The sequence below is a fragment of the Stegodyphus dumicola genome, chromosome 1 (assembly GCF_044657685.1).
Source record: "Stegodyphus dumicola isolate Sdum_Otavi_A_Nest chromosome 1, ASM4465768v1".
Classification (NCBI taxonomy): Eukaryota; Metazoa; Arthropoda; class Arachnida; order Araneae; family Eresidae; genus Stegodyphus; species Stegodyphus dumicola.
Window position 1 is genome coordinate 98,852,267 of NC_140768.1, and position 26,756 is coordinate 98,879,022.

Consider the following 26,756-nt stretch of genomic DNA (forward strand, 5'->3'; position numbering starts at 1 on the left):
GAAATTTTCAGTTTTGGGCTAAAAAATAAAGTAGCCTGAGGCGATTCCAAAAATATGTAATTTATCCATGTTTAGAAATTTTAAGACCCAAATCTTTCATTAAAAAGTGCCAGCAAGCACTAGCAAGCCCACCACTTGAGAAGGAACAGACGTCTGGTGTGGCAACAACAAAGCCATATCAGCTGTTAGAAAGTATGTTCATAAAGCATTCTTTGTTAGAACCTGTTTTATTAACTTAGAAGAAGTCTTTAGAAGTTTCTCTGACAAAAAACTACTGTCAAATCGCATTCATGGAAGAAGTCAAAACCCACCGCTCAACCGGTATAGTGGTTATCGACGCTGCCGTGTCGAAGAGCCCGTGTTCAAATCTCGGAGAAGGCATTGATGTTTGTAAATGTATAGTGTCAGTGCGGCATGGAAGCACCCGAAATATGCGGCGAGTCGAAAGTTCTCTCGAGAGGTGGATGGTAGGGGAAGAATGGTGGGAGACCTTTGGACCCATCCCCCCTGGGGTGCTCTCCATCAAAATTGGGGGCGGAGCTGAGCTAAATCGCACTGTCACCTGTAAGGTGCTCAAGGCTGTTGCCAACTTCAGGTGCTCCTAGTGCTGTTATACGTCAGACTAGTGAACAACAACAACTCAAAACCCGAATGAAAGTTTTAATAATTGCATCTGGACACGCATACCAAAAACTGTTTTTGTGAAAGTCATCACATTAAAATTATGTTTATTAGATGCGGTCATATATTTTAATGATAGTGTAAAAAGTCGCAATAAATAATGGAATTATTGGGAATACAACGAGGATTTTATACGGTAAAGTTTTTGCGAAAATAGATTGCGATAGAATTCGTGAGGCCCATCTCGCTTACCAAAAGCTTTCTAAAATGGCTAGAAAAAAACTTAAGTTAATAAAACAAAAATAACTAAATGCCAGTTCAAGATGGCTAAGTTGCAGGAAAATGTTAAAATGTTTTTTTTTTATAAATTATTAGTGCTTAAATTGTTTTTTCAGCTTTTCTCAAAACGTGTTTTTTTTTAACTTTCGGTACACTTTTCTTGAAAACTATTCAGCCTAGAAGGTTTAAATTTTCCACAGTTGTTTATCTTAACTATTTCTTTGAAACTAAGCAGGATATAAAATTTATGATCATTAGTTTTGGATATATTAAAAATTTAATAAACCATTTTTAACCATTTTTTTCTATGATTTTCAAAACATTTTATTAATTTATGTTTAATATTTTTTCTTTTTAAGTAAAATGTAAAATACTACTTTTTATTCTTAAATGATATGTTTTCAACTATGTGTTTTATATAATCTACAAGCTGTCTATTTTAAATGAAAAAAAGAATTTAGAATATACTTTTATTTTGAAAAAGTTTTACCGTAATAACCTTTGTCCCTAAATAGTTGCATTTCGCCAGTCGATATATCACATGTCCGCTTAAGGCAACATATTAAGTTTTAATAGCTTAACCTGTGGTATTTCTGTGCAAAAAATAAAGAATTATGGATTAAAAAAGCATGATAAACGATTTTTATATTGTGTTACTTTATTTATATATCATATTTATTTATAAACCGATGTGTTGTAGTATTTAAATGAAACGTTTTAAATGAATTGATGACGTAATCAAATGTCTGAAATCAGTGGTCTCTAGCTGACGACTGGCGAAGACCTTTCAATTACGTACTTTTTGTAAATACAGTGTTTTAAAGGTTTCAAGATTTTAGTTATTTGAAGTCCGAATTTACGTTATTTTAATTTCCATTAAAAGCACATAGAATAACGCACTAGACAATGTGATATAAATCTTATTAAAATATATGAAGACGTAGATTTTATTAACGTTTAGTCTTCAAAAAGTAAATAAGCTCAGAATTGTTGCACTAAGAATAATCCCTTTGTTTGGGAATACATTTATATTTGAACGGATTTTATTTTCAGGGTTGAAATTTTAAAAGAACCAGATTGACCGACGAGCATCTACAATCCGTTGATGAAGATAAATTCAAATAATTTCTCTCGAAGGCAAAGAATATTATCAGAATCGAAATGCCACCAAGGGTCAAAGTGTGGTAAGATATAAAGGTGTTTAATTATTTGCATACAGACATATATATTTTTATTTATGCGTTGAAGGAAAATCTAATAATAAGATAGCGTCTCAAAGTTTTGTCCCACGCGACAAATTTTCTCTGAAAACTTAGAAAGTTTTCATAATTTGTTTAGTTCAAATTAAGGTAAATTATTTAATGATTATTTAAACATATTAGAAATATTTGAAATAAATGTCAGTCTAAGAATTAATATTTAGCTCTCCTTGCACTGCAAAGTGTAATCAATAAAAATATCTTTTAGTCAACAAACTATAGATTTCCAAAAGAAAAATATAAATTTCAATTTTTTTCTTCTACAACATTATTTCAATAAATATTTCCTAAACGAAGTTAAATTTAAAAAAAAAAAATTATTAATAATTTTTTCAGTTTATTAAAAAAATTAAATTTGATCCGTCAGCTGTTTTCAGATTAATGAATCGGCCCTCATGCAGTTTTGAGACCACTCGCTTAAATTTTGAAATAAGTAGTATTGAAGGCTCTGATTCTTACCAATGTTGCATAGATTATGTTGTAGTTGAACATAATTAAATATATATTGCTAGATCACTGGAGGAAGCTCAAAAAGTAATATTTACTATGAAGTGTGTAAAAACATGTTTAAAATAAAATATGGTAATAATATTAGGGTACAAAAATTCTAATAAAATTTCACGCTTATAAATATAATTCTTCATTAAATATTAACATTATTATTTCGTGAAGATTTCTTTTCGAATACATGTTTCAACGGAGAAAGCTGTCTCTTTGCAAGATGCAGCAAGATTGGCATACACATAATCGAACAAAACATGAAAATTATGTCCACAGATAAAATATGCATTCACTGGTCACAACGAAGTATGAAGCTCTCCTCCATTGTCTGTACACAAATCAAAATAAATACAATGTTATTCCTGTTTCCTTCGACGAATAAGTGATTTATCTTCATTTTCTTTTTACACATTAAAACTTATTTCGATTAATATGGGTCCCTACGTTGAAATGTTGGGAGAAGCGTGGTGAGTCACGTTTTGTAATTTCCTTCTTTTTGCTAGCCTTGGTAGCACAGTTAGAATATCTCATTTATTTGTACAGTATAGCCTCCTTCCGTCATGGTTTCCTCTTAGTTCCCATACATTGAGCTTCACTTTCATGCATGCGGTAATTGTATTTTTTTATTTCAAAGAATTTAACTGAGATTTTCAATAAACTTAAAAGTTTTAAACTGAGTTTTTCTTATAAAACTTTAGCCTTTAATGTCACGGAATTGAATTACCAAACTAATGTTTTTAATAAGAGAAAAAGAAACCTTATAAAATTCGAAAATTTTAGGTTAGAATGAGCTTTATGTTTTTAGCAAATCATATATAGAATATCTAGAGAAAAAGTATACGATTTCATGTTGCATTTTCATTAAAACTATATACAGTAGACGCCACTTAATGTGATCCCGGTTAATGTTATCGAATTGCCGAAGTTCCACCCTTTTCTACGCGAAAACATGGAAAATATATCGATTATTGTGCTCAATAATTTTGTTAACGTTATCAAAATACTAAAGAATAAATTTTTTAAACTGAAGTAAAGTAGCCAAATAGACAGAAAACTCGCCAGATAAGTTTAAAATGCATTATAAAAATTACATAGTTCCAGAAAAATATCCCCAAGAAAGGGTTTAGGTGGCAAAATGTCTTCGTTTCGATTTTGGTCAACCTTTTTAAAATTAGTTTGCGTTAAAGACTTTATGATAAGTTTATTATTGATAAGCTTTCTCATTTTCCTGATTAAAATGCCGTGAAAGTGCCTATTTATATGCTTTTAGTTGTATTTATATTAAATTAATTAAATTTCATATCTATTTTTTCATCATTTAATGTTATCAAAACAGCCGTGGACGAATGTAATCACATTAAACGGCGCCTACTGTAGTTAACAAGGTACCTGATTTTTTAAATAAAATAATATGGCAACTATAAAGATTTTTGGAGTCTGATGATAAATAGTGTTAAATGTCTCGCAGAATGTATCAAGCACTGAAATCAGTGTAAGAATCACTACAAAAGGAGGTAGCTATTTCTTCCTTTTGTGTTTTATGAAATGTTGACTAAAACGGAAAGTCTTTCTCTAAGCTCAAAAAGAACACATTTCTGCGGTTTAACTCTGTGATACAAATTTCATTCTGCAATGTTCAAGTAATATGTCAATTAAACATAAAAATATTTTATTTATCATTAGTTTCTTATGAATACAACATTAAGTTTTAAACTTCTTTGTAGACATGCTATGTAAATAAAACTTAATTTTCAATAGCGTGTTTTGCGCGGTGTCGACTGAACAGAACCGTTATTGGATGCACGAAAGTTACTTTTTGATAACACGATGCCATTTAAGATAAGAAATGGTTCTTTTCGTATATTGTATGGTTCTTGATACAAGGAAAAATTAACAGAGAAAAAAAGCTTTTTAGTTAGCATTTGATGACAAATGCCAAGATGAGTAATATTAAAAGGTGCGCAATAATGTACCGAACAGAAAAATTAACATGGCGTTCTAATGAATATATTTAGTGGACGTAAAAATTAACTTTAATCACTTCAGTCAAATTTAAAAGCTATTACACGGCTCAGACTAAATGTTCTTATCTTTGACGTTAATTGTCAGCTGAAAGACACCAAATTCAAACCACAGATCATGGTCTCATCTGTTAATTGCGACTCCTCTGACGTTTACATGCAAATAATCTGACCGCACAGGAAACCACGACGGGAAGGTCGCGCTCTCTGCAACTTCCCAGACATCCGGTTCGCAGGCCAATCATTGCTTTCATTTAACCCTCTTGACTCTCCTCAATATTGGGCAGAGGAGGGCGGAACTCCTCCCCCTTCCACTTCGTCGAGCCATGATGCGGGGCTCGGCGGAAACTCGGGAAAAGCTAAGTTCCGGGCGCCCCCGCTCAGGTCCGTGGGCTGGGGCACCCCTAAAAGCCGTGGCGGCGGTAGCGCCGATAGATGGCCGTTCTGAGGGTGGTGATAGGCATCTCCGTAGTAGGATGGCGGGTAAGGGCTGTGACTGCCCGCCAGGTAAGGGGGCGTCCCCGGTCCAGGGTAGCCGTGACCCCCGGAACCTAGATAGTTGATTCCATTTGCAGGGGGCGGCGAGGGCCGCATGGAAGAGTCTGTCTCGCCGAGTTGAGAATTACCCATTGGAGTACCATATGGCTCCCGTAGGTCGTCATCTAAAGGAAAAAACAAGGAAGCCTTTTAAATACGAACATAATAAAAAAAATTAAAAAAAAAAAAATTCTTATTATTATTTAATATTTATACGCACTTCAGTAAGGAAGCGAGGCTTTGCCATCATTCGGAATAAGATTCATTCCTTACTTTTATAAATACGTGGGTACTCAAATTATTCTAGCTTGAACACTAAAAATTTTAGCACTGTTGTAGCACCTTCAAATAACTCAAGGAATGGGAAACCTCATGTACAGAAACTCAGTGATAAGTTCCAATTTGGAGAGATTTACTTTTTTGCGAAGATGTTTGAGGAATATGAATTGCTATAACGCTTATAGATAATGATGACGTCACAACAGCTAAGACATTGTTCAGATGTCAAAAATGTTACCTGCTGGGAAATTTTTTTCTTTTGCGAGATTGCTGCCAAACTTTCTTTGTAAAGATATTAATAAACATAATTTACTGTAATAATATCGCATATTTGAGTATTCGTTGAGTAACAGTTAGTATTCCATGTGAGCGTCACGCCACGATCAGCAATAGTAGTGGCCACGAGCGTCACGCCACTATTATTGCTGAAAATTCAACAAAGTACGATTGTCTTTAATCTTGAGAAAGTTTGAGTTTTAATTTTGAGAAAAACATTTTACTTACTTAATGTTTAATAATTAATATAACCTCAAATTAAAGAGACTCGCCTAAACATAAAGAGAAATTATGGAAAATTTTATGTAAACTGGATAAAAATAAGAGTTTTACAGAATCCCGCAGACATAGAAAATGAGACTGTTTTAATAATACCAGTATATTTGTTATTTATATTTCTGAAATGCTTTCACATAAAATGAACGAAAAGAAAAGAAATGGTAGTTGTGATAATTACGAATCTGTTGTAGGCGGCAGAGTTAAACGCGATTTAATATTAGTAGACTTGATTTTGTTAGATATTGTTTTAACTTTGCTAGGTTACAATATATAATTTACTTTTGACGATATTTTCCAAATTGTTCTTTTTTCTGAACGGCTCATTTCGTTGTTTTGTATTTTGTACAGTTAGGAAGGATATTATACGTGCTTGCAGCTTAGCATTTCTACAGCATATAACTTTGTTACTTTGTAATTTTGATTCGAAGCCCGTTTAATATGTTATAAAATTAAAAATGGACTAAATTTTTTTAAATAGTTTTCTGTAACGATTCACATGTTTGCTATAAATTATTTGCTATTGACAGTAGATATCCTGAAAGACCAGACCCTTCTTCGTTAGTAGTGCCCATTACTAACGAAAAGACTTTTGGAAAACTCTGCGTAAGCGTTTAAAAGATTAAAATAAAGAAATACATAAAATTTATATTGATATCTTTCACAAGGGAGATTTCATACAGTGCCCATTACTAATGAAAAGCAAATCTAATAAAATGCCCACAAGACATTTGGAAAATTATACGTAAGAGTTTAAAAGACTAAAATAGATAAATAAAGTTTATATTGACATCTTTCACAGGTGAGATTTTATACAGCCCTTACTACTAATGAAATGCAAATCTAATACAATACAGCCTACTTTTGGAAAATTCAACGTAAGAAAGACTAAAATAAAAAATAAATAAAATGTATATTGACATCTTTCAAAGGCGATATTTTCTGTATAATTAAAAACTTATTAAAGAACTATAGTAATATCAAGCTGTTAAATGTAATAAAAGATGTCATCAGTTTTGATTTCTATATGATTTAATGATGATACAATACATTCAACTTCTGAAATTTTAAAAGCAGTAAATCTAATTTAAGTTTCTAACTTTGAACCAGAGGCTTTCTTCAGAATGGAAGAAATGAACTGCTATCCTATAAAAACATATATTCTTTTTAATTATATAAAAATTAGAAAACATTATAATTAATTAGCATATCCAAAGCAATCATATTTCAGTCCTATTGAAGTGTTACATTTTATTTATGTGTTTTAATTTTATGACTCATTTGCTGTACGAAATGTAAATTATTCTTTTCAGATTTTTGCAATTTTTACAGTAAATGCAAGCTTAGTTTAGTTAGAATAAATATTAGAAGTACTTGTTTAAGCAGAATAAACTCTAGAAGAAGAAAAAGGGATAATATTAAATTTTGTATGATGAATATTCGCATATCTTTTCAAATACTTTGCATAAAGCTAAATGATTATACTAATTGCTACTTGAAAAATGTTTTGAAACAACATTTAAAAACTGAAACATGAGTACCTGAAAGTTTGCAAAGATTGTGATGCTTGTACAAACACAGACAACTGATCTATCTTTTGAGGGACTTCCCAAGAGTCAAAAAGCATTTCACCAAGTATGAGAGAGGGTAGACCCCTTGTTTGCTCAGGAGGAACCTTGAAAAGGAAGCCCTACTCTACTCCCTTTCACTTCCGTAAACTTTAGAAACCCCTCAAAAGCAATAAAATACGAGTGAAAAGGAAGGAGCAAAGAAAAAGTACTTGGGTTGCGAGAAGCCCGAGAGGTTTCGTGACGGCGAGAGCACAACGTTTGTCTCAATTTTCCACGTCTGTCACGTTTACTTCTCATTGGACAACATGCTCGCCTTACATCACATATGTCATCTTTTGAAATAACATACTTTTAGTTTCCTATTTTACCATAAGACTTCTTTACAAAAGATAAGTAATGTTTAGCTGTCATTTATTCACGAGTTTAATCTAAACAATCCGGTAAGTTTAAGTTTAGTGCTCTTACATGATATATAGAGAAATAAGAAATAATTGTTATTAGTACTTAAGAATATTAATTTAATGATATAGAGCAGCGTTTCTCAATATGTGGTTTTCGAAACTTGCCCTATTGGTCCTTTACGATTTCCAAAACAGAAAAAAAAAAAAAAAAAAAAAATCGAATTCACTGAGTATACTACATTAAAGCTGACGTCTCATAATCTGGATATTACATGTAGCAATCGTCTATCACATTTTCTCCCATGACTGATATTTTATGAAATTTATTGCCGGTTACCATCTCTACGGTCTTTTCACTCTAGTTTTAGCAAAAAACGGGGGATTTAAAGCACTATGACTGGGGTGCTTCTTACTAGCATGCGTCCAAACAGAACTGCTAAGTAAGAAACAGCAGGCTTATCCATCTCAATAATTTAAGCGTCAATTTTTATTTAATAAGATAAAGATTATCCAGACTCGTATAGTTTTGAATTATTAAAAACAAATGGAACATTTTTTTCTATTACCTTATACTATTACTATTAATATCATTTCTCCTATTAACGTAATTGCATATAATATTAAATGAATTTTAATGAATTGTATTTTAAAAGTATAAGTACACTGGTAATAGCATACGCTAAGAAACTGCTTTCGAAAGTCCGCAGAACATTCTAGTTTATAAAAGTGGTCCTAACTTGAAAAAAGTTCGAGAAACGCTGCATTAGTCACTGACTCGCTGGCTGGAAGCGAATTTCACTATTTCACTCACTGGTTGGGAATTACACTAGACGTGAACTAACAATGCTTCTAACAATAAAAGTGGTTTCCACTTAAGAAAGGTTTAAAAAATGCTGATATAAAGTATGTTTTTAGACCTCTCTTTAAATACTTTGATTTACGCATCTAATATAAATAAAACGAGTTGTGCGCGTGGGCATACTGATAGCCTAGAAAATTGTTGTTGATCATAGTAATTTCTGCCATTTTTCATAAAATTTTTAATTCAGATTTTATTAATAAAAAACTAAAAAGTGAGGGTTATCCTTAGTATTTTAAAGTATCTAAAAATTCAGTAATTAATAAGGATCATAAATCTGGACTGTTAGCTGCGGCTGTGCTCTACATACATTCACAATGAGCTTCAGAAGGTGAAAAATTCAGGTAACATTATTATTGATTTCATCGGAATTCACATATTCTCCCCTTTTCCCTCAAAAGACTGCTATCATTCTTGCATATAGGTTTACTGGCCCGACAGCATCGCTTTACGTCTTTACTGCATATAAAATCCTCACAGAGTACTGAAATGTATCAGTCAGAAGCATAATGACTGGCACTCGTGAATAGGAATGCATTCAGTTTCAGATTCCTATTTATGTAAATGGCCTTTATGTGAATGGCCTTTATGTGATTCCAAAATTCATTTATTATATGAATAAATGAATAATGGTTCCACAAGGTGCATTAAAGGTCTCTTTCTCCAAAAAGCCGCAGATGCTGCTAGAACTAATGTTTCAAAGATTCCAAAACAAGTGCGCCAAAGCTATTTTGGGAACTTCATGATTTATTAAGAATATTCAGGATCTAAATATAAAGTTTACCCTGATCACCAGATTCTTGTTCTCCGTCGTCAAATTTTACAGAAACCACAGTCACCGCTTTAACTTTATTTGTAGGCTAGGAGACTAGAATTCGATGATCGAACAACCGTTTAAACGATCTAGAGCTATCCAAAGCTACAGTAGAAACGAGTAAACAGTTTTATACAAATTTACAAAGCTCTAATTGCAGGCCTCATGGAATCAAATGAAGACATGACAGTAAAAGCCATACATTAGCAGTGCTAATTAACAAATTCTAGTCTCCAGTTTGCGATCTAAAATCTCATGTATATTAAAAGAAAAAAAATTCTAATGCTCTTAATATATAAAATTTACAGTATGTTATTTTAAGCTGAGAGTTAATATAATCTAGAAAGTTTGGTTTAAAAATGAAAGCCCTAATTTCTGTTTCATTGACGCTAGTTAGTATGCTTTATAGATCATTAGGACTAGAGCATCTGCGAAAATTCAAAGATGGGCTTTTCTTATAAAATTTTAATGATTTTTTTTATCTAACTAATTTATTACTAGATATTATCCCAATTAATTTATGTGAAAGTTAATATGGCTAGTCTTTAAACTATCATAAAATAATTAATTTTAATCAAAGAGGCTTTCGATTTGCATTTAAGTATGCTTAAATTTGAAGAAAAAGTATAATAAATTTACTTTATATTTCATATTTTTGTAGAGGATAACTAATGTCTTATTACATTTGAAAATTTTATATGAGATGAATGATATTTTATTATATAAGATAATTTTGTAGAAGATAAATAATATTTAAAGTAAAATCATATTGTTAATCCATTTTACTTAAAGGTGGATGTATATTATCCTATAAGAGACACTAGGGAGTCTTTCCTCTTTTTCTTTTCTAAAGCAATTTACAGTTTTTGGTACATGTTAGTTTGAAAATGATGCTATTTTACAATTGTTCGATAAGTAATATTATGTGCTTTTAAAAATATGCATATATAAATATCTTTTAGTTTCTCTTTTCGGTTAAAACAGCAATGATGCCACTTGACGAAAAGTCAATGGTGTGCTTCTAAGTATAAAAAGGAATCCTTTTCTACAAGGTTGGTTCATTAGTTTTATTAATTTATATCCATACGCAAACGTCTATTAGTCAGAAATATTCTGTTTTATTATTTTCCGGCTATTTTAGCATAATTGTTCATAATTTTCACGTAATTTTTTCCTCAATCAGTTTTTTTACTTTTTATTTTTCCTGTTATCTGGATACCCCAAAGCTCCGAAAGAGATTAAACGCCTCTGTGGATAATTTTTCTAAGGAAAACTTTCAACTTCAAATTTTCGAAAAATTGAATATTTTTAGCACAAAGGGGAATTTGCTCAGAAGGGCTATTAATTTCATTTTGCGTCGTCCACTGTAAAATGGCGTTTTACTTTTCACATTGCTGCCACCAAATATTAGATTTAAAGAAATTAAATAATGAAGAAGCTGCATGAAGATATTATATTTATTATATTGTGAAAAAACAACGGTACCTAGAGACATGAAATTTTGAATAAAGTAGTCCTCCACTCGAATATGGGCAATTAGAAACTCAAATTTGGAATTTGTTTTATTATCTATTTCATATTTTGTAAAGCCGACCAGTGGCCGAGCGGTAAAGACGCTGAACACTGGTAGCTCGGTCCGAGGTTCGAATCCCGCGAACGGGCTGGCTGCATGGGTGTTTTCGTGGTTTTCCCCATGTATAACGTGTATACGAGCCAGTTTCCCTTATAAAGGTATCCCTCCCTTTAGGCAGATAGCCCTCGTGTGCTTTGCCATAACTGAATAATCCAATCCAATCCATATTTTGTAAAACTTTTAACGAATGTTTGATTAACAAACTCAACGATTTCAAAGCGAGCATTGGCACCATTGTACGAAAAAGAAAAACAATTTTATCTCTAGCGTGCGAGACTGTATCGGAAATTCTAAACATACGCTCTTTTTAAATATTTTGGGATACTGCTGTTGAATTGAATTTTATGGTTTAAGTGCGAAGAACATGATGTTGAATAAATAAAGGTAACACACGAAACGTTTAAAAAAGAGCCCCTTTGGGTGTAATATAAATTCTGAAAGCTTTCATATTTTTATTTAATAATATCATTTTATTTATTAATTTCATATTTATTATTTTTCTTTAAAATCATCAGTTTATTAAAAACTGGCACTTGAAAGGAAATAATTTAGTAAATTTATTCGATAACTTAGTTTTTGTTTGCTGTATTTAAATAAACTGACTATATTTTCCCATCATTCTTTGCAAACAAACCTACGTACATCCGTAAACTGAAATCACAACCCGTCTGGATAACTGTTTTTTCCCCCTTGTGTCAAACACATATCTAATGTAAAGCACGTGATTAACATTATGCAAATGTTAATTATGTAATGTATGCGAAAATGCAAAATGTTACACTATGTAAGTAGGGGAAAATATTACATTTTATCCTGGAGAATAAAAATTCACACGCAAACAACGACATGTCTTTCATCAACAGACTAACGGAGAGTTTCTAAGTTCTCTCATGTTACTTAAGGTGCTAATTCCATGTTTTATATTACTCTCATGTTACTAATTTCTCTCATATTGTAAAATAAAATTTCCCTTGGGTGGAAAGAGAGTCAACATAATATTACTATTTTGTTTAATACATCTTAACCTTTCGGCTGACTGTGAGATTAACCAGTTTTTTTTTTTCCCAAATACGCGCAATATCTGTCAGTCATAAATTTGTAATGCGAGCTGCGTTCCTTTGCGCCTGTTGAGGTGCGTAACTGGAATGCGAACCGAGCTCGTTGATGATCATCAAAAGGTAGCGAAAAGAAACACTTATTATGTCCAAGCAATGACTCACGGACAAAAAGAGAGCGAAGGGGAAAGAAAAGGCAACAAGTTTATGAGCTACAATAGATAATTTCTTTTCTAGCAAAGATCTTAAGCTACATATACAGGGAACATTTTAGGCTAACCTACATGCCGTACACGTTAAGCTAAATTCATCTAATAATATTTTAGATACGTACATTTATATATAATAGAATGTTAACTTTTACTTTATTTAAATCAAATAAACAATTCAAAATGCATAAATAAATTAAAAGCAAGTTTAATTTCACTTCGTCTAAAAAATGAAAAAAGAGCAAGAAATGCAGATAAATTGAGTTCCAAATAACTGGTATTCGGATAATTGGAGCTCTGCTACGTATAATTTATTCAAGTATTTTTCGATGGTCCCAGCTTCAGTAGCTAGTAAAAACATCTTGGATTCGAATAAATCATATGATTTTTCCTATAGAAGTATATTCGAATCAGTTTAAAACGTTCATTAAAGGACAATCAAAGAGCTTCTCAGATAAGCACACCAATATTTTATTCCATAACCTTCTGAATGAAAACTTCTTTTTACAGTAATTCTTTTGTTATAGATATTGTTTGCAGATATTATCTATCTGTGTTTGGACTCACTCCTGCTGACACTTTTTCTTGTCCTTAATTTTATTACTAAACATTACTTTCTTTGCACTTACACCACATAAAATTTAACAGCAAAATCGCAAATTTTTTAAGAACGGCATATACATAGTAGAGCAATAAGCGTTGCTATACATTTTGATACAATATTAACCGTTGCCATACATTTTTTAGCCCAGAAGAGCTATCATTCTTGAACCTTCCTTTTACGTCGAATCACTTTTGTTGTCCGTTTCACTTTCCTGATAAATAGCTAATGGCGCGAACAGCCGCTTAAAATAGTTAATATAAGAAAAAGATTATTAACGTTATCAAAAGTTTTAATAAATCCAGCTAAAATCATTTCACATCACAGGTCCAGCTGGTAATTAATAACAAAGATAAAGAACTGCGTTTGTTGCTTTGCAGTGGCTTAGTTTATTAATCAGTAAAAGCAGATTAAATTTTTAAAATAAACATTGCTCTTCGCCAAGTGGCAAGAAACTGCCGCATGCAAATTAAAAACATTTTATACCAGCTTTATAATTCTTGATAAAGTATTGAACGTTGCCATACGTATTTTTTACATTTGCTGTATTATTTCTTTAAAAGTAATACATAGATAACATTTGGGAGCAACATCTTTTTATTTGGGTTTACATATACTTTTTTAATTGAGTCTATTATTTTTTAAAATAATACACGATGACAATATTTGATGGCAACATTTGAAAAGTGGTACGGACGAAAAAGGAAGGTTTTGAGACTAATATCACCTCTGGTGCAAAAGTCTGAAAAATAGTGCAGTATACAATCATCTGCTTACCTCTGTAATCTTTGTGTGACCGTAGATCAATTTCTAACGAGTCGTCACCACCCCTGTCAATGCTACTGTCCGGTGAGGTAGGGGGTCCACTACCGGACGCAACGGCTTGTTTGAGGTGGCCATTTCGGAAGTATTCTCCCCAGCGACTCTTGCCTGCGTCTTTCTTGAGGCGTTTCTCTTTGGCTCTTCTGTTCTGGAACCAGACCTGGACGACTCGCATGTCCAGCCCCGTATCCTGGCTGAGCTGCTCTCGGACGTGTCGGGCTGGTTTCGGACTATTGTTGTAGGCGGTTTTCAGTGTCTCCAACTGTTTCGCGGTGATGGTGGTCCGCGGCCGCTTCGTTGTCCCCTCTGTTCTGGAACATGCAAAGTCGTTAACGACGGTCACAAGTCAGCCCCATAAATTGTTGTTACACATTCACTCGCTATACACCTTACAAAAATTAATTGACAAACTGAAAAATAATTAAGTTCCTAATAACTCATTTACCAGCTAAATTTTCATGCAAAGTATATGTTAGAAGTTCGCAAACTTGTATGGCATTTTTGTTGAAATAAAAATTAATCATATTTATTATTTACTGACATCAGAAGCTATGCTGCTAAATGTCTTGGCTACAGTTTTTAACAACATAGTTTGCTGTCATATATATCAATCAATTTTTCTTAATAAGAAATGCATGTAATTCTTAGAAGATAAAAATATGGTATTCTCTCAGTTCTGACAAAGTTATAATTTTACTTGGATAGTCAGTAAATTTCTATCATCATTCAAATAATACAGCGGTTTTAGAGCACTCGAAAGTTTTTCGAGTAATAAAAAGTTTTTTAGAGTAATAAAAAGTTTTCAGTATATAGCAATAGGAGAACACTATAAATTGTAGCATTTTCCGCAGTAAGTATGGCATGGGTTTAGTGCATTCTAAATCCTTCCTTTTCCTTTTTACTCTGGCATAAAATGGTTGAAACGATCTGATTCCCAGTAATTTTGAGTGTAGACTGAAATACATCTATATGAACAGACCGAAATTATAGCTGTTATACTCGTATTTGTACGCATATAAAAATAGTTTGCACACTGCAATACTGATAATAGTGCTTACGGAATTTTAAAAGAAAATAAGTAATTGAATATAGAAATTGATACTTCTGCCATACTTCAGAAAGATTTTCAATTACATTATTATTTTAATCATGAAATCCTCCAGAAATATTCTTGTATTAATTACTGAACACATAAACCATGCAATGGAAAGATTTTCAGTTACATTAATATTGACTTATGAAACCATCCAGGAAATATTACTGTATCGGTTTCTTAACATATAAAACCAAAGAACGGAATACGAAAATATTGCGGTTCGTTGTAGAAGATGTTAAATGTCTGGAAGGAAAAGGAATTGAGCAAAATACCGCAGGATATTGAGATAATAACGCTACATAAAAGTGATAACCTCTAGTTGCCTGCAGTTTCCCGAACTCAGAGAAGAGCTCGAAAAACCCAATAGTCCTTACGTACGAAATAATCTGAAGAAGTCAGAAAAAAATCCTCAGTCTGATAATAAAATGGAATAAAACTGTACAACGAATAAGATCGTGCCAAATTATAAACAAGCAATCCAAAATCAAATTTCGATTGAATAAGAACGTTATAAATACCGAACATGAATTAAATACCTTAGGTTTTTCGGAACTTTTAGATATTTCTTTATCCCAAAGCTTTTTTTATTCAAGTATGGGAATGGCACGTCACATCACGGTCAGATGTTTTCCTCAAATTCTGCTTTCGTTCTACTAATATAAAAATTATCATCCAAATGATGTTTTGGATTAAGCTAGAGGGTATTCCCTAAGCAAATTCCCATAGGCATCTTCCAATCTAAAAAATGTGGTCACTTCTGACTATTAAAGAATTTCCATTTTCAAATACTATTTCTGGCTATCTCTCAACGCAACGCAACTGGTACCTCTTCAGCTACTTTGATATTCTGCAGTATAAGAACACTGTCGACAGATAGAAGAAGTTCCGTCAAAATTGAATTAAATTTTAATACTAAACTTCCAGCGTCTATGAGCCTCCATACTACACCATATTACAAAAAGCAAACACATAACAACAAAGAGCCAGCCTTTACATTTAAAAACTTCTCTCCTTTAAAAAAGCTCTGAAATTGACTAATTCCTGCTCATTCTTCGAAGGAAAGCAAAAAAATAAAAATTTAAGGATGAATAGTATCGATTTAGAGCAATTAAAAAACCATAGTATTTTTAACACATTATAAAATTACAGTCTAAGCACAAGTTATTCCCTTTACAATTTTAATCGTATCAGTACAGTTTCTGATATCTCAGACGTTTTCTATTATCCACAGGTCTTGAATGTTTGCTGAAATCACTTGACAGTATGAAAATGTTTCCTAAAACTTAATAAGTTTAAATTACTAAGTAAATGCAATGAAGTCTAAATTGAAAGAACGTATTTCATTGAGTTCTTTACTTCAAGTTTCAAATTCAGTTTTTAATTTCTATTACATATACCCACAAACTAAGCTACAGTTCTTAATAAAATAATTAAAAAAACATCGTGCATAGCTAACATTGCAGAGTAGAAAAAAACTTACGAAAGTTTTAAATATTCTTGGCGATTTAAAAATAATTGCTGTTCTTGGATTATGCTTCTTTTACGAATAAGACAACAAAGACAGGAAATTTGTTTCACTAGAAAATGCTTGCTATAATAAGTACCATTTACCTGAGAGAACTTTAATGTCACTAATAATTTGCGGATCTTGAGGAAACACACGTTAATCTAAAAACACTTTAAGCCGAGACTTCTGAAGAAGCTTATTGTATCAGCAAATAAAAAGACCTAGGATTCACATACATGGAAAAGAAATTTCCTACGTGGGTTACTCTAAATTCAAAGAAAGTATTTTTGCGGGACCGCAAGCTTAAAGTTGTTTCTAGGTTGGAAACTTGATGAAAGGTAGTTAAAAAAGTTGCAAAATAGATTTTCAAGAATGTTTACAAATATTTCCTAGCAAAATATGAGGCCTAATATCTATTGAAAAATCTCTTAAAGTCGTTGGAAACCACGAGATGTAATATAATACTTTCAAAACTTCACAGACCATTTTCTCTTAATTTCAAACAGGGCACGATGTACATTTCTGATACTGAATTATAGCATATGATACTCAAAGGAAATCCAACATGCATATTGATTTCTGAGCTTTTAATAATATTCGGAGATCATAACAGATGTTCTTTGGGCCAAGCACAGAAGAAAGTCGTATGATTTAAATGCTTTTTTTCAAGTAAATTTATATATATTCATACAAAATTGCATTGTGTATCACAATAAATTCTTTGCATGATAAGGAAAATTTCAATTACATGTTTGAATCCAGCAACAAAATTACTGCCATATTCGTATATTGTGATTCATGTAACAAAGAAAAAATGAAAGTGAGTATCTTAGCGTAATTTTACTACAGTTTTATTCTTTTGTTTTTATCTACTGTTATTCTTTGTGTGGCATTATAATTTTAATTATATATTTGGAAGACACTATTCTAACAATCCGCCTGATACCTTGAATATTATTACTAAGAGGGTTACTGACATATCAGAGTCCTTACCGCGTGCTTTAGCTGCTTCGTAGTCTGCTTTGCAGACGAGTTTGTTGTCCTCCATAAGGTAGAACTCATCTCCCGTGTTAAGTTGCCTTTTGCACAGGATACAGGCGAAACAATGTAAATGGTACACATTATCCTGCGCCCTTCGCACTACCTGAGTTGGGGGGATGCCCTGCTCGCAGCCTGCACACTTCGTTCCAAACCTTCTGCAAAAGAAAGCAATTAATTAAAGAAATTTATAAAAGTATTCATCTGAGAAAAGCATAAAACATCAAAAATAAGTAGTAATTATTTCGTAAATTTTTTCGGAAATTAGAGAGCATTCCAAATCGAGAATATATTGCTTTAATTTCAAATTTGATTAGACGATTCTTCCTGAAACTGCGGAGTGTTTTCCCCCTTGAATTTGGTCTGAGATAACCAGCAAAACTTGTAGAAAATTTTACTTATAGAATTCAGATAGATAAAGCAGTGATTTTTCTTTTAATCAGGTATTAGAAGTTTTGTATTGGCATACAATAGGAAACATTTTGAAAAGAAAAGTGAAGGAACTGGAATAAATTTAAATGCAAATGGATTGGTATTATTCTATTAAGATCTACACAATAAATAGGAAGAGTATTTCCAGTGCTTTGAAACATTTTTCTAATCTCCCCATTTGAATTCACTAAAGAGGAATGGCCAACCAGCACTTCAATAGGAGCCATTTGTTACAGCTCAGGAATATTCAAGAGCCGCAGCTTGAATTTCTAAGAGTCACAAACTGACATTTACAGTGGCTAACATTTGTTTTCGGACACTTGTGCTTTTTAGATTTATTTGAAAATATCAGTTACTAAATATTAACAAAATAACTTTAATTTTTTTAATATATACTATTGATCATCTAGTTAAAACCTGCTTGTTTTAAAACAAGTTATTCGAAATGTTTTGGTAAATAAATAACTAAGTAAACATTCCAAAAATTCTGAAAATAAATTCGTTTAAGTATTGGAACTCAAAAAAGTTTATATTTGATAAAAACATGAAAATAACGAAACATTCATTATTTCCTAGGATATCCTTTAGCTAAAATGGCACTTTTCATACACTTTGGCATGGATTCAACTAACGTTTTCGTGTAAGAATGTTACATTCTTATGTAAGAATGACTTTTAGTAGAAATTTCGAAGACATATCATGTTTTCTTATTCTTTTCTACAATTTATTCCTTGCTTGTTCGATAGGATTTACGTTATTTTCGGGGAATATTTAAGATTTTTTTTTTAAATTTCAGGGCAATTTTTTTTAATAACCGCATTTAGGGCTGTACGTTTAGAATCGTTATCGGTTTGCATTATTTATACATTTATATTAATCCATATTATTTTCCGTAAGCACTAAATTTCTATTTCCAAAGGCAGTGAAATATCACTAAACCATTATGTGTCTACCCCCTCCCCGCTTAATATAAACGTGCTTAATAGTATGTAATGAGTTCCTCGAATTCAGATCATAATTAGGCTTTTGCCATACATTAATTTTTCTATCTGACCTAAATATTTTGAAATTTGACTTTTCTGTAGATATAACATTGTTCCAATAAGCTAAAACTTCTTTCGATAGATTTCGTGACAGCTAGGCTTATTTTTCTTGTTTACTCGTTGATAAAGAATTTTCTTCCTGCTGATCGCTCACTGCATCCATATACCCTTAATAATGCTTCTAGAAGTTTTAGATTGTGTGTGTGTGTGTGTGTGATTATGGCAAAGCCTCGAGGGCTATCTGCCTAAGAGGAGGGATGCCTTCGTGGAGGACTTTCAAAGGGAAACTGGCTCGTATACACGTTACACATGGGGAAAACCACGAAAACGCCCATGCAGCCAGCCCGTTCGCGGGATTCGAACCTCGGACCGAACTACCAGTGTTCAGCGACTTTACCGCTCGGCCGCTGGTGGGCCTAGGTTAATTGGAAGCAGGCAAGATGAAAAATTAGCAGCGCCAAATTGAACCGTGGACCTCTCAATTACGCGCTGAGCGTGCAGACCACTACACCATGAAGGCTCGCTAAGAAGGCGGGAGAAATACCTTATAACCTCATAAAATTTTCCTAGCGCCTGTGAGAAACACAGCGAATGTCATGAAGAAGTATGAATACTCAAATCACGGAAAACTTTCGTGCGCTTATATTCCTTCCATAATCACAGCTCCACAGCCATGCATGTGTACGCTTATGTATTCGACTGTGAATATTTGCATAAATCTTTGGTGGCATAATTAATACTTTTGGCTCAATACGTTTTGTAAAAATAAACATAATTTGCAAATTCTTTTAATTTTGGATACAAATGTATTTTAAATCGTCCTTTACGCAAAAGAGTAGCAGCTCGAGTACAAATTTTACAATATTTATAGTACTTTTTTAAAAGGGTATGCATCATTTAAGCTAAAGTTATTAGCATGGAAAGAATTACTAATGTATATACTAAATAAATAATAAGAGTAAACCTTAGAATTTCCTATCGAATTTTTATATGGAGTTTTCGCAATGAAAAGAATATAAAGAATGATGTCTTGAAATTTTTCTAGGTGCAACGAGATGGTTATTTCAATTATGAACAAACATTTATATCTGTGCTTTACTAAGCCTATATATTGCTACGAATTTTGTATTTAGTTCGATATTTTTAGCAGAATTATAATTAAAATTGTTTTATTTCCACGTGCAATGCAGCACGTGATAAATTTTAAGAGAAATCTACGCCAAAAAAGTAAAAATATAAGAGCATTAGCATTTAACATTGATTAAATGGACATCTCTTTTATTTTGTATTGAAATCGAATGTACTTGATGACTGTGTTAGCTGTAACCGTAATTCCATCCTCTTGTTGGTTTCCAGAAATCTCGAGAAGCAAAGAAATAACTAGAATTCTCTCGCGACCGACAAAAGGCCGTAGAGAGACAGCTCAGTTGTTTAGTTAGCTACTCTTGTTAATGTTGATCATATTAGCTTTCTCTGTGCTGTAGATATTGCGTTCTATTTAACGTTTTAGTAATTTGAAGGATAATTACTGATTATTATTGCGTGATATTGTGAACACTTGTACAAATATTTCTGAGAAAAATTCTAGCGTTCTGTTATATTTCTTTTAATAAGAATAAATTTTATTAACCTTTTATCGGAATTGTGCATTAAATCTATTTCGAAACCGTACGCACACAACAAATATATATATATATCAATTATTCTCAAAAATTTTCAATTTAAAATTAATCAAGCAATATTTGATATAAAAGTATTATAGAATTAAATACAGTAAAACACTTAAGATAACTATTCGTTTTTAGACCTCAAATTTAGTAATTAAAGAACTGTTATGTTTTAAAAAATATTGTGCTTCATTAAATGTTTTATATGCTCTCAGTTCAGATTAATGTTTTTTTTTTTTTTTTCCTAGAAATTTTTCAAATATGGATGTACTAAGTTAAGCATTTTGAAAGGTAGTGCTGAATGTTTTTTATTGCTCATAATTCACACAATTAATACAGTAGTAGCTATAAATCAGATTATAGCTACTGTGTTTAATTATATATTAGAATCTTAATACAAAACAACCTCTTAAACACGCATAAAAAAATTAAGCAGATGTATGAAACAGATGAAAATAACAGCTATTAACGTTGAAGTACACATGCATTCTTGGGCTACGAGATTAGGATCGCCAGTTATCAACTTTCATTTCTAACAGCTGTAGCGAATAGTTTATCCAACAGATGGCAGTATCTGACAAGCTCCTTTGGTAATTGTCAATGCGCATGCGCAAGTGGAGTGAAAAAAAGAAGTATGTTATGAGGAGAATGAGCTTTCGTTAATAATGTTGCTGCGCGTTTTCGCTGTGTAAATAAAAGTATATTTTTATATCATAGATGTTCTTTACTCTCTAATGCGAAGCACTAGGTTAGTGCACGAATCTCTTCTGATTCAGAAACCATTTTCAAACCGTGGATCACCACAATAAAAAGTGGCGTCCGTCTAACAGGACGCATTAGTTAGGTAAAGGACGCTTTTGATGGTTTAACAGCAGAAATGGAAGCCTTGAAAGTAAGAAGAATACCACTGCGTGCAGCCTTCACGAAAGCATATAATAGCCTACATGGACATTTGAATGAGTCTGAATTAAACAGTGATGTTCTATTATCGTCCCTGGAAATCCTGGAAGATAAAGGAATTCGACTACAACAGTTGAATGAAGAAATATTGGATCTCCTATCAAAATCGAAAGAAGTCTCGCAAGAAGAATATACTAAAGAATTTGAGTCATGTGAGACTTACAAGGAGAAATTAATAGCAGCCAGGATGAAAGTGAAGCAAATCACTGTGAAAATAGAGAAAAATTTGCTGACTCATGCATCGGTAAATGAAACCAGAACTGTTGATTCAAGAACAACGGCAACGAATTTGAAGCTTCCGAAAATAAATTTGATTGAATTTACAGGTGATCCACGACAATGGTTGAATTTCTGGAATACCTTTAGTAAGATACACTAAGATCCAGTGCTAGATGATCATTTGAAATTCGTATATCTGATCCAGGCTACTGCTGCCAAATCGAAAGCACGGGAAATAGTGCAGAGTTTCCCGACAACTAAAGAAAATTATCCGAAAGTCATCGAACATTTAAAGAATCGTTTTGGACGTGAAGATATTCTTATACAAGTGTACGTTCGGGATTTATTGAATCTTGTGTTGATAAATAATAATGCAACCAAAAAGGACTTTGCGCTATCATCGTTGTACGACAGTTTAGAAACAAAATTGCGTGCTCTGGAATCTCTCGGTGTGACTGAAGATAAATACGCTAGTGTTATTTTTCCGTTAGTTGAATCTTGCCTGCCCCCTGACATCTTACGCGTGTGGGAGAGGGAACGGGAGAGCTCGTCACAACAAGGTAAGAGCGATCTTGAATCTATTCTTCTGTTTTTGAAAAATGAAGTGATATCTGAAGAGAGAATTAAATTAGCGCGTTTTTCTTTTGATAAAAGTAGAAAATCTAAAAGTTACATTAATGATGAGTCTAATATTCCTACTTGTAATGATTTGTATACAGGAGACAAATTTAAAGAAAATGCTCCTATTAAAAAAGTTGAGGAATCGTGTTTATTTTGTGATAAGCCACATTTAACAGAAAAATGTTTTAAAGCTAGTACGCTTACATATCAGGATAAAAAAGATTTAATATTTAAGAAGGGTTTATGTCTATTATGCTTGAAGAAAAACCATATTTCTCGTAACTGTAAGTCCAAGGTTAAGTGTTTAATTTGCCAGAAAAGGCATTTGGCAGTAATGTGTCAACAAGTTCCTTCTCAATTGAAAGAGACTAAACAAGTAGAGCCTGTGGCGAAAAATCAGGTCAATGTTTTGGCTAGCAGATCCGCGAGCTCCGATGTGTTACTACAAACATTAATCGTAAGGGTAAAAAATGGCAACAGGGAAAGGATAGTCAGAGGGATTATAGATACGGGTTGCGAGAGAAGTTATTTAACGAAAGATATTACAGATTCTTTGAAATGTAACAGTGTTGGTGAAGTGAAATTAGTTCATAAATTATTCGGAGGTGTAGAAACAAAAGAAAAATTGCATTCTAAATATATAGTTAATTTGAGTAGCCTTGATAATAAATATGTATGTAGTGTGCATTGTTTAAGTGAATCTGTTATCTGTTCTGATGTTAAGAAAATACCTAAAGGTCCTTGGTTGAAAGAACTTTGTAAATTAAATATTCAAGTGTCAGATGTAGAGGGTAATGCTCCCGAAAACGAAAGTGACATTAAATTGTTGATAGGTTCTGATATTGCTGGAAAATTATTCACCGGAAATATTAAATGTTTACAAAGTGGTCCGGTCGCGATGGAAACAAGTTTGGGATGGATTTTAATGGGTAAAATTCCAGCGAAAGAATCTTCGGGTATAAATGATTCTCTTGCATGTGTTTCTTTATTGCTAAACGAAAGATCAGCAGAAAACTTGTGGAAGTTAGACGTTATTGGTATAAATGACCCAGTTGAGTCTAAAAAGAAAGCTGAAATTCATGAGGAGACCATGCAATATTTTGAGGAAAATTTGAATTTGGATTCAGACGGGAGATATGAAACTGCATTACCTTGGGTACTGGACCCCTCTCGCTTGTCTAATAATAAAACGTTGGCAGAAAAACGCCTGACTAATACGCGAAGGAAATTATTAGATTCGAATCAAATTAAAGTTTATCAGGAAGTATTTGATACTTGGTTGAAGGAACGAATTATTGAAGAGGTAAATGAAGGCGAAGTAGATAGAGAGCACTATTTGCCTCATAGGCCGGGTTTTAAAGAATCTAGCGAAACTACGCGAGTAAGGCCAGTTTTTGATGCTTCGGCACACGCCAAAGGAGAACTTTCCTTAAATGATTGTCTTGAGAAAGGTCCCAACATAATAGAAATAATTCCAACATTGTTGAATCGTTTTCGGAAATATCCTCTTGCAGTAATTTCAGACATTGAGAAAGCCTTCTTGCAGATTGGTATAAGAGAGAAGGATAGAGATTATTTGCGTTTCTTTTGGAAAGGTGCAGAAGAAGAGAATACTAAAATTTACAGACATAGTCGCGTGGTTTTTGGGCTTAACTGTAGTCCATTTTTGTTAGCCGCTACGTTGAACTATCATTTAAATCGTGCCCCAGATCAGTTTGCAGTTACAGCCAACATTTTGAAGGAGTCCTTCTATGTTGATAATTGCCTGACTAGTTTTAAGAATGTTGAAGAATTGAATAGATTTGTACTAGAATCGAGAATGTTATTGTCACTGGTAAAGTTTAATCTTAGAGGATGGCAGTCGAATTGTGAAACCGAAATAATTCCCAACTCTAAATTAGATACATTCGTTTGCGTTTTAGGGTTAAACTGGGATTTGAAGGATGATACTCTTTCCTGTAAAATTGAGTCACTAAAGAAAGAGGAGATTGTCGCGAGTAAACGAACACTCCTTTCTTGCGCGCATAAGTTATTTGACCCAGTAGGCTTCCTTTCTCCCGTTACCCTGTTCCCAAAGGTGATATTGCAAGAGTGTTGGAAATTACGATTAAATTGGGATCAAAAATTGCCAGAACATTTAGAAAAGAAGTCCATGCAATGGGTAAAGGAAATGAAACTGCTGTCTGATGTCAAAATTCCTAGATGGCTTAATATTGACAGATTGGTTAACGGAGATGTAAGTCTTCATGTTTTCAGCGATGCCAGCACGCATGCCTATGCTACCTGTATTTTCCTAAGAGTGAAGACCGAAAATAAGATTCATTTAAATTTTGTGCAAGCACGCACTAGAGTTAAGCCTTTAAAGAGTATATCCATTCCTCGCTTGGAATTATTATCCTGCTTAATCGGAGCACGCTTGGGACGTATGGTCTTTTCAGATTTGAACATGCCAAATTTAAGAACATTCTTCTGGACTGACTCAACAACCACTTTGTGTTGGATCCAGCGAGACGTACGGTGGGGAACTTTCGTTTGGAATCGTGTCCAAGAAATCAGAACACTTACAAAAATAGAAGATTGGCATTACATCCCTTCGGAGCTGAATGCCGCCGATCTCCCTTCTAGAGGCTGTTCAGTTAAACAGTTTTTGCTGTCGAAATGGTGGGAGGGCCCATCATGGCTGTTAGAACCAGAATCGTCATGGTCAAAAGGCACCGATTTGCCGGACGAAGAGATCATAAATTCAGAAAGGCGTAAATCAGTATTGACAACTCTTAACAAAGATTCTAAACCTGACAATTGGTATTACAGGTACTTTTCATCCATAAAGAAAATTGTACGCATGTTAGGTTGGATTCTTAGGTTTTACTTTAAATTACGAAGAATTACAAACGAAACCTCCAAAATTTCGTCAGTTTCGGAAATTGAAAGAGCTGAGATAACTCTTATGTTATTGGTTCAAAGAGAATCATTTAAGAGTGTGAACGATGATAAAATTAAAGACCTCAGACCTATAGTTGATCGTGATGGTTTGATCAGAGCTAAAACCAATATTTCTTATCGCGACGATACTGATGACTTTAAGTTTCCTGTAATTTTGCCATCTGATCATGCAGTAGTAAAATTACTAATAATGAATGCACATAATGAGCTGCTGCATGCTGGTACTTCTATGGTGATGTCTCATTTGCGGGAAAAGTATTGGATCCTCAAAACTCGTAAAACAGTACGAAACTGCATTAGAAAATGTGTTAAATGTCAAAGATTTAAATCCAAAAGTTGTGATGTAACTCCAGGAATTTTGCCGAAAGATAGAGTACGTGATGCAAATGTTTTTGAGATAGTGGGTGTCGATCTGGCAGGACCCCTCTACCTTAAAGATGGTCGAAAAGCTTATATTGTTCTTTACACATGTGCGGTCTATAGGGCCATTCATCTGGAGTCAGTAACATCCTTGACAACTGAAGCTTTTTTCCAGTCATTGAGACGTTTCATTTCTCGTCGCGGAAGACCATCTATAATATACTCAGACAATGGCAGTAATTTTAAAGGAGCGGAGAGCCTTCTGCATACAATTGATTGGGAGAGTCTGCGATCAAAGGCCGCTGAGCAAAGAATTCAGTGGAAATTTATTCCTCCTTCCGCACCTTGGTGGGGCGGTTGGTGGGAACGTTTAGTTCAAATGGTGAAACAGATTCTGAGAAAAGTTCTAGGTCGCGCTGCCCTGGATTACGAGGAGTTGCTTACAGTACTATGCGACTGTGAGAGAGTTATCAATACTAGGCCACTTACCTACGTGTCGGAAGACGTTGAAGATTCATCCCCATTAACTCCAGAAATGTTCCTGCGGGAGATTTCCAAATCAGGAGTACCTGATATCGATACAGTGGATAAGGAAAAATTGAGTAAACGAGCTAAGTATCTACAAAAGGTGAGAGAACAACTTAGAGGAAGATTCCGTGTGGAATATCTAGGACAGTTACGTCAGCAGTCCATTAAAAACTCTATAGCTAAACCTCTCCAGGTGGGTGAAATTGTTCTACTTGAAGATAACAACAAAAAACGTGCTTTTTGGAACCTGGCGCATGTCATAAAGCTGCTACCTGGTCGTGATGGACAAATAAGATTTGCTGTCATAAAAACAGAGACTGAGTTTCTG

General features: G+C 33.2%; 1 protein-coding gene across 2 annotated transcripts in view; it reads right to left on the reverse strand.

Annotated features, from left to right (window-relative positions):
- Window positions 1–1,017: 1,017 nt before the first annotated feature.
- Window positions 1,018–26,756, reverse strand: part of LOC118195467 (LIM/homeobox protein Lhx3-like) — a 259,960-nt gene continuing 234,221 nt past the window's right edge. For both annotated transcript variants that reach the window (XM_085818097.1, XM_035366792.2), the window contains exons 3-5: window positions 17,611–17,813; window positions 13,970–14,320; window positions 1,018–5,343 (exon numbers count right to left, since the gene is read on the reverse strand). In XM_085818097.1, coding sequence (XP_085674223.1) covers window positions 4,955–5,343; window positions 13,970–14,320; window positions 17,611–17,813 — 943 coding nt within the window. In that variant the 3' untranslated portion in view covers window positions 1,018–4,954. The remainder of the gene's footprint in view (window positions 5,344–13,969; window positions 14,321–17,610; window positions 17,814–26,756) is intronic.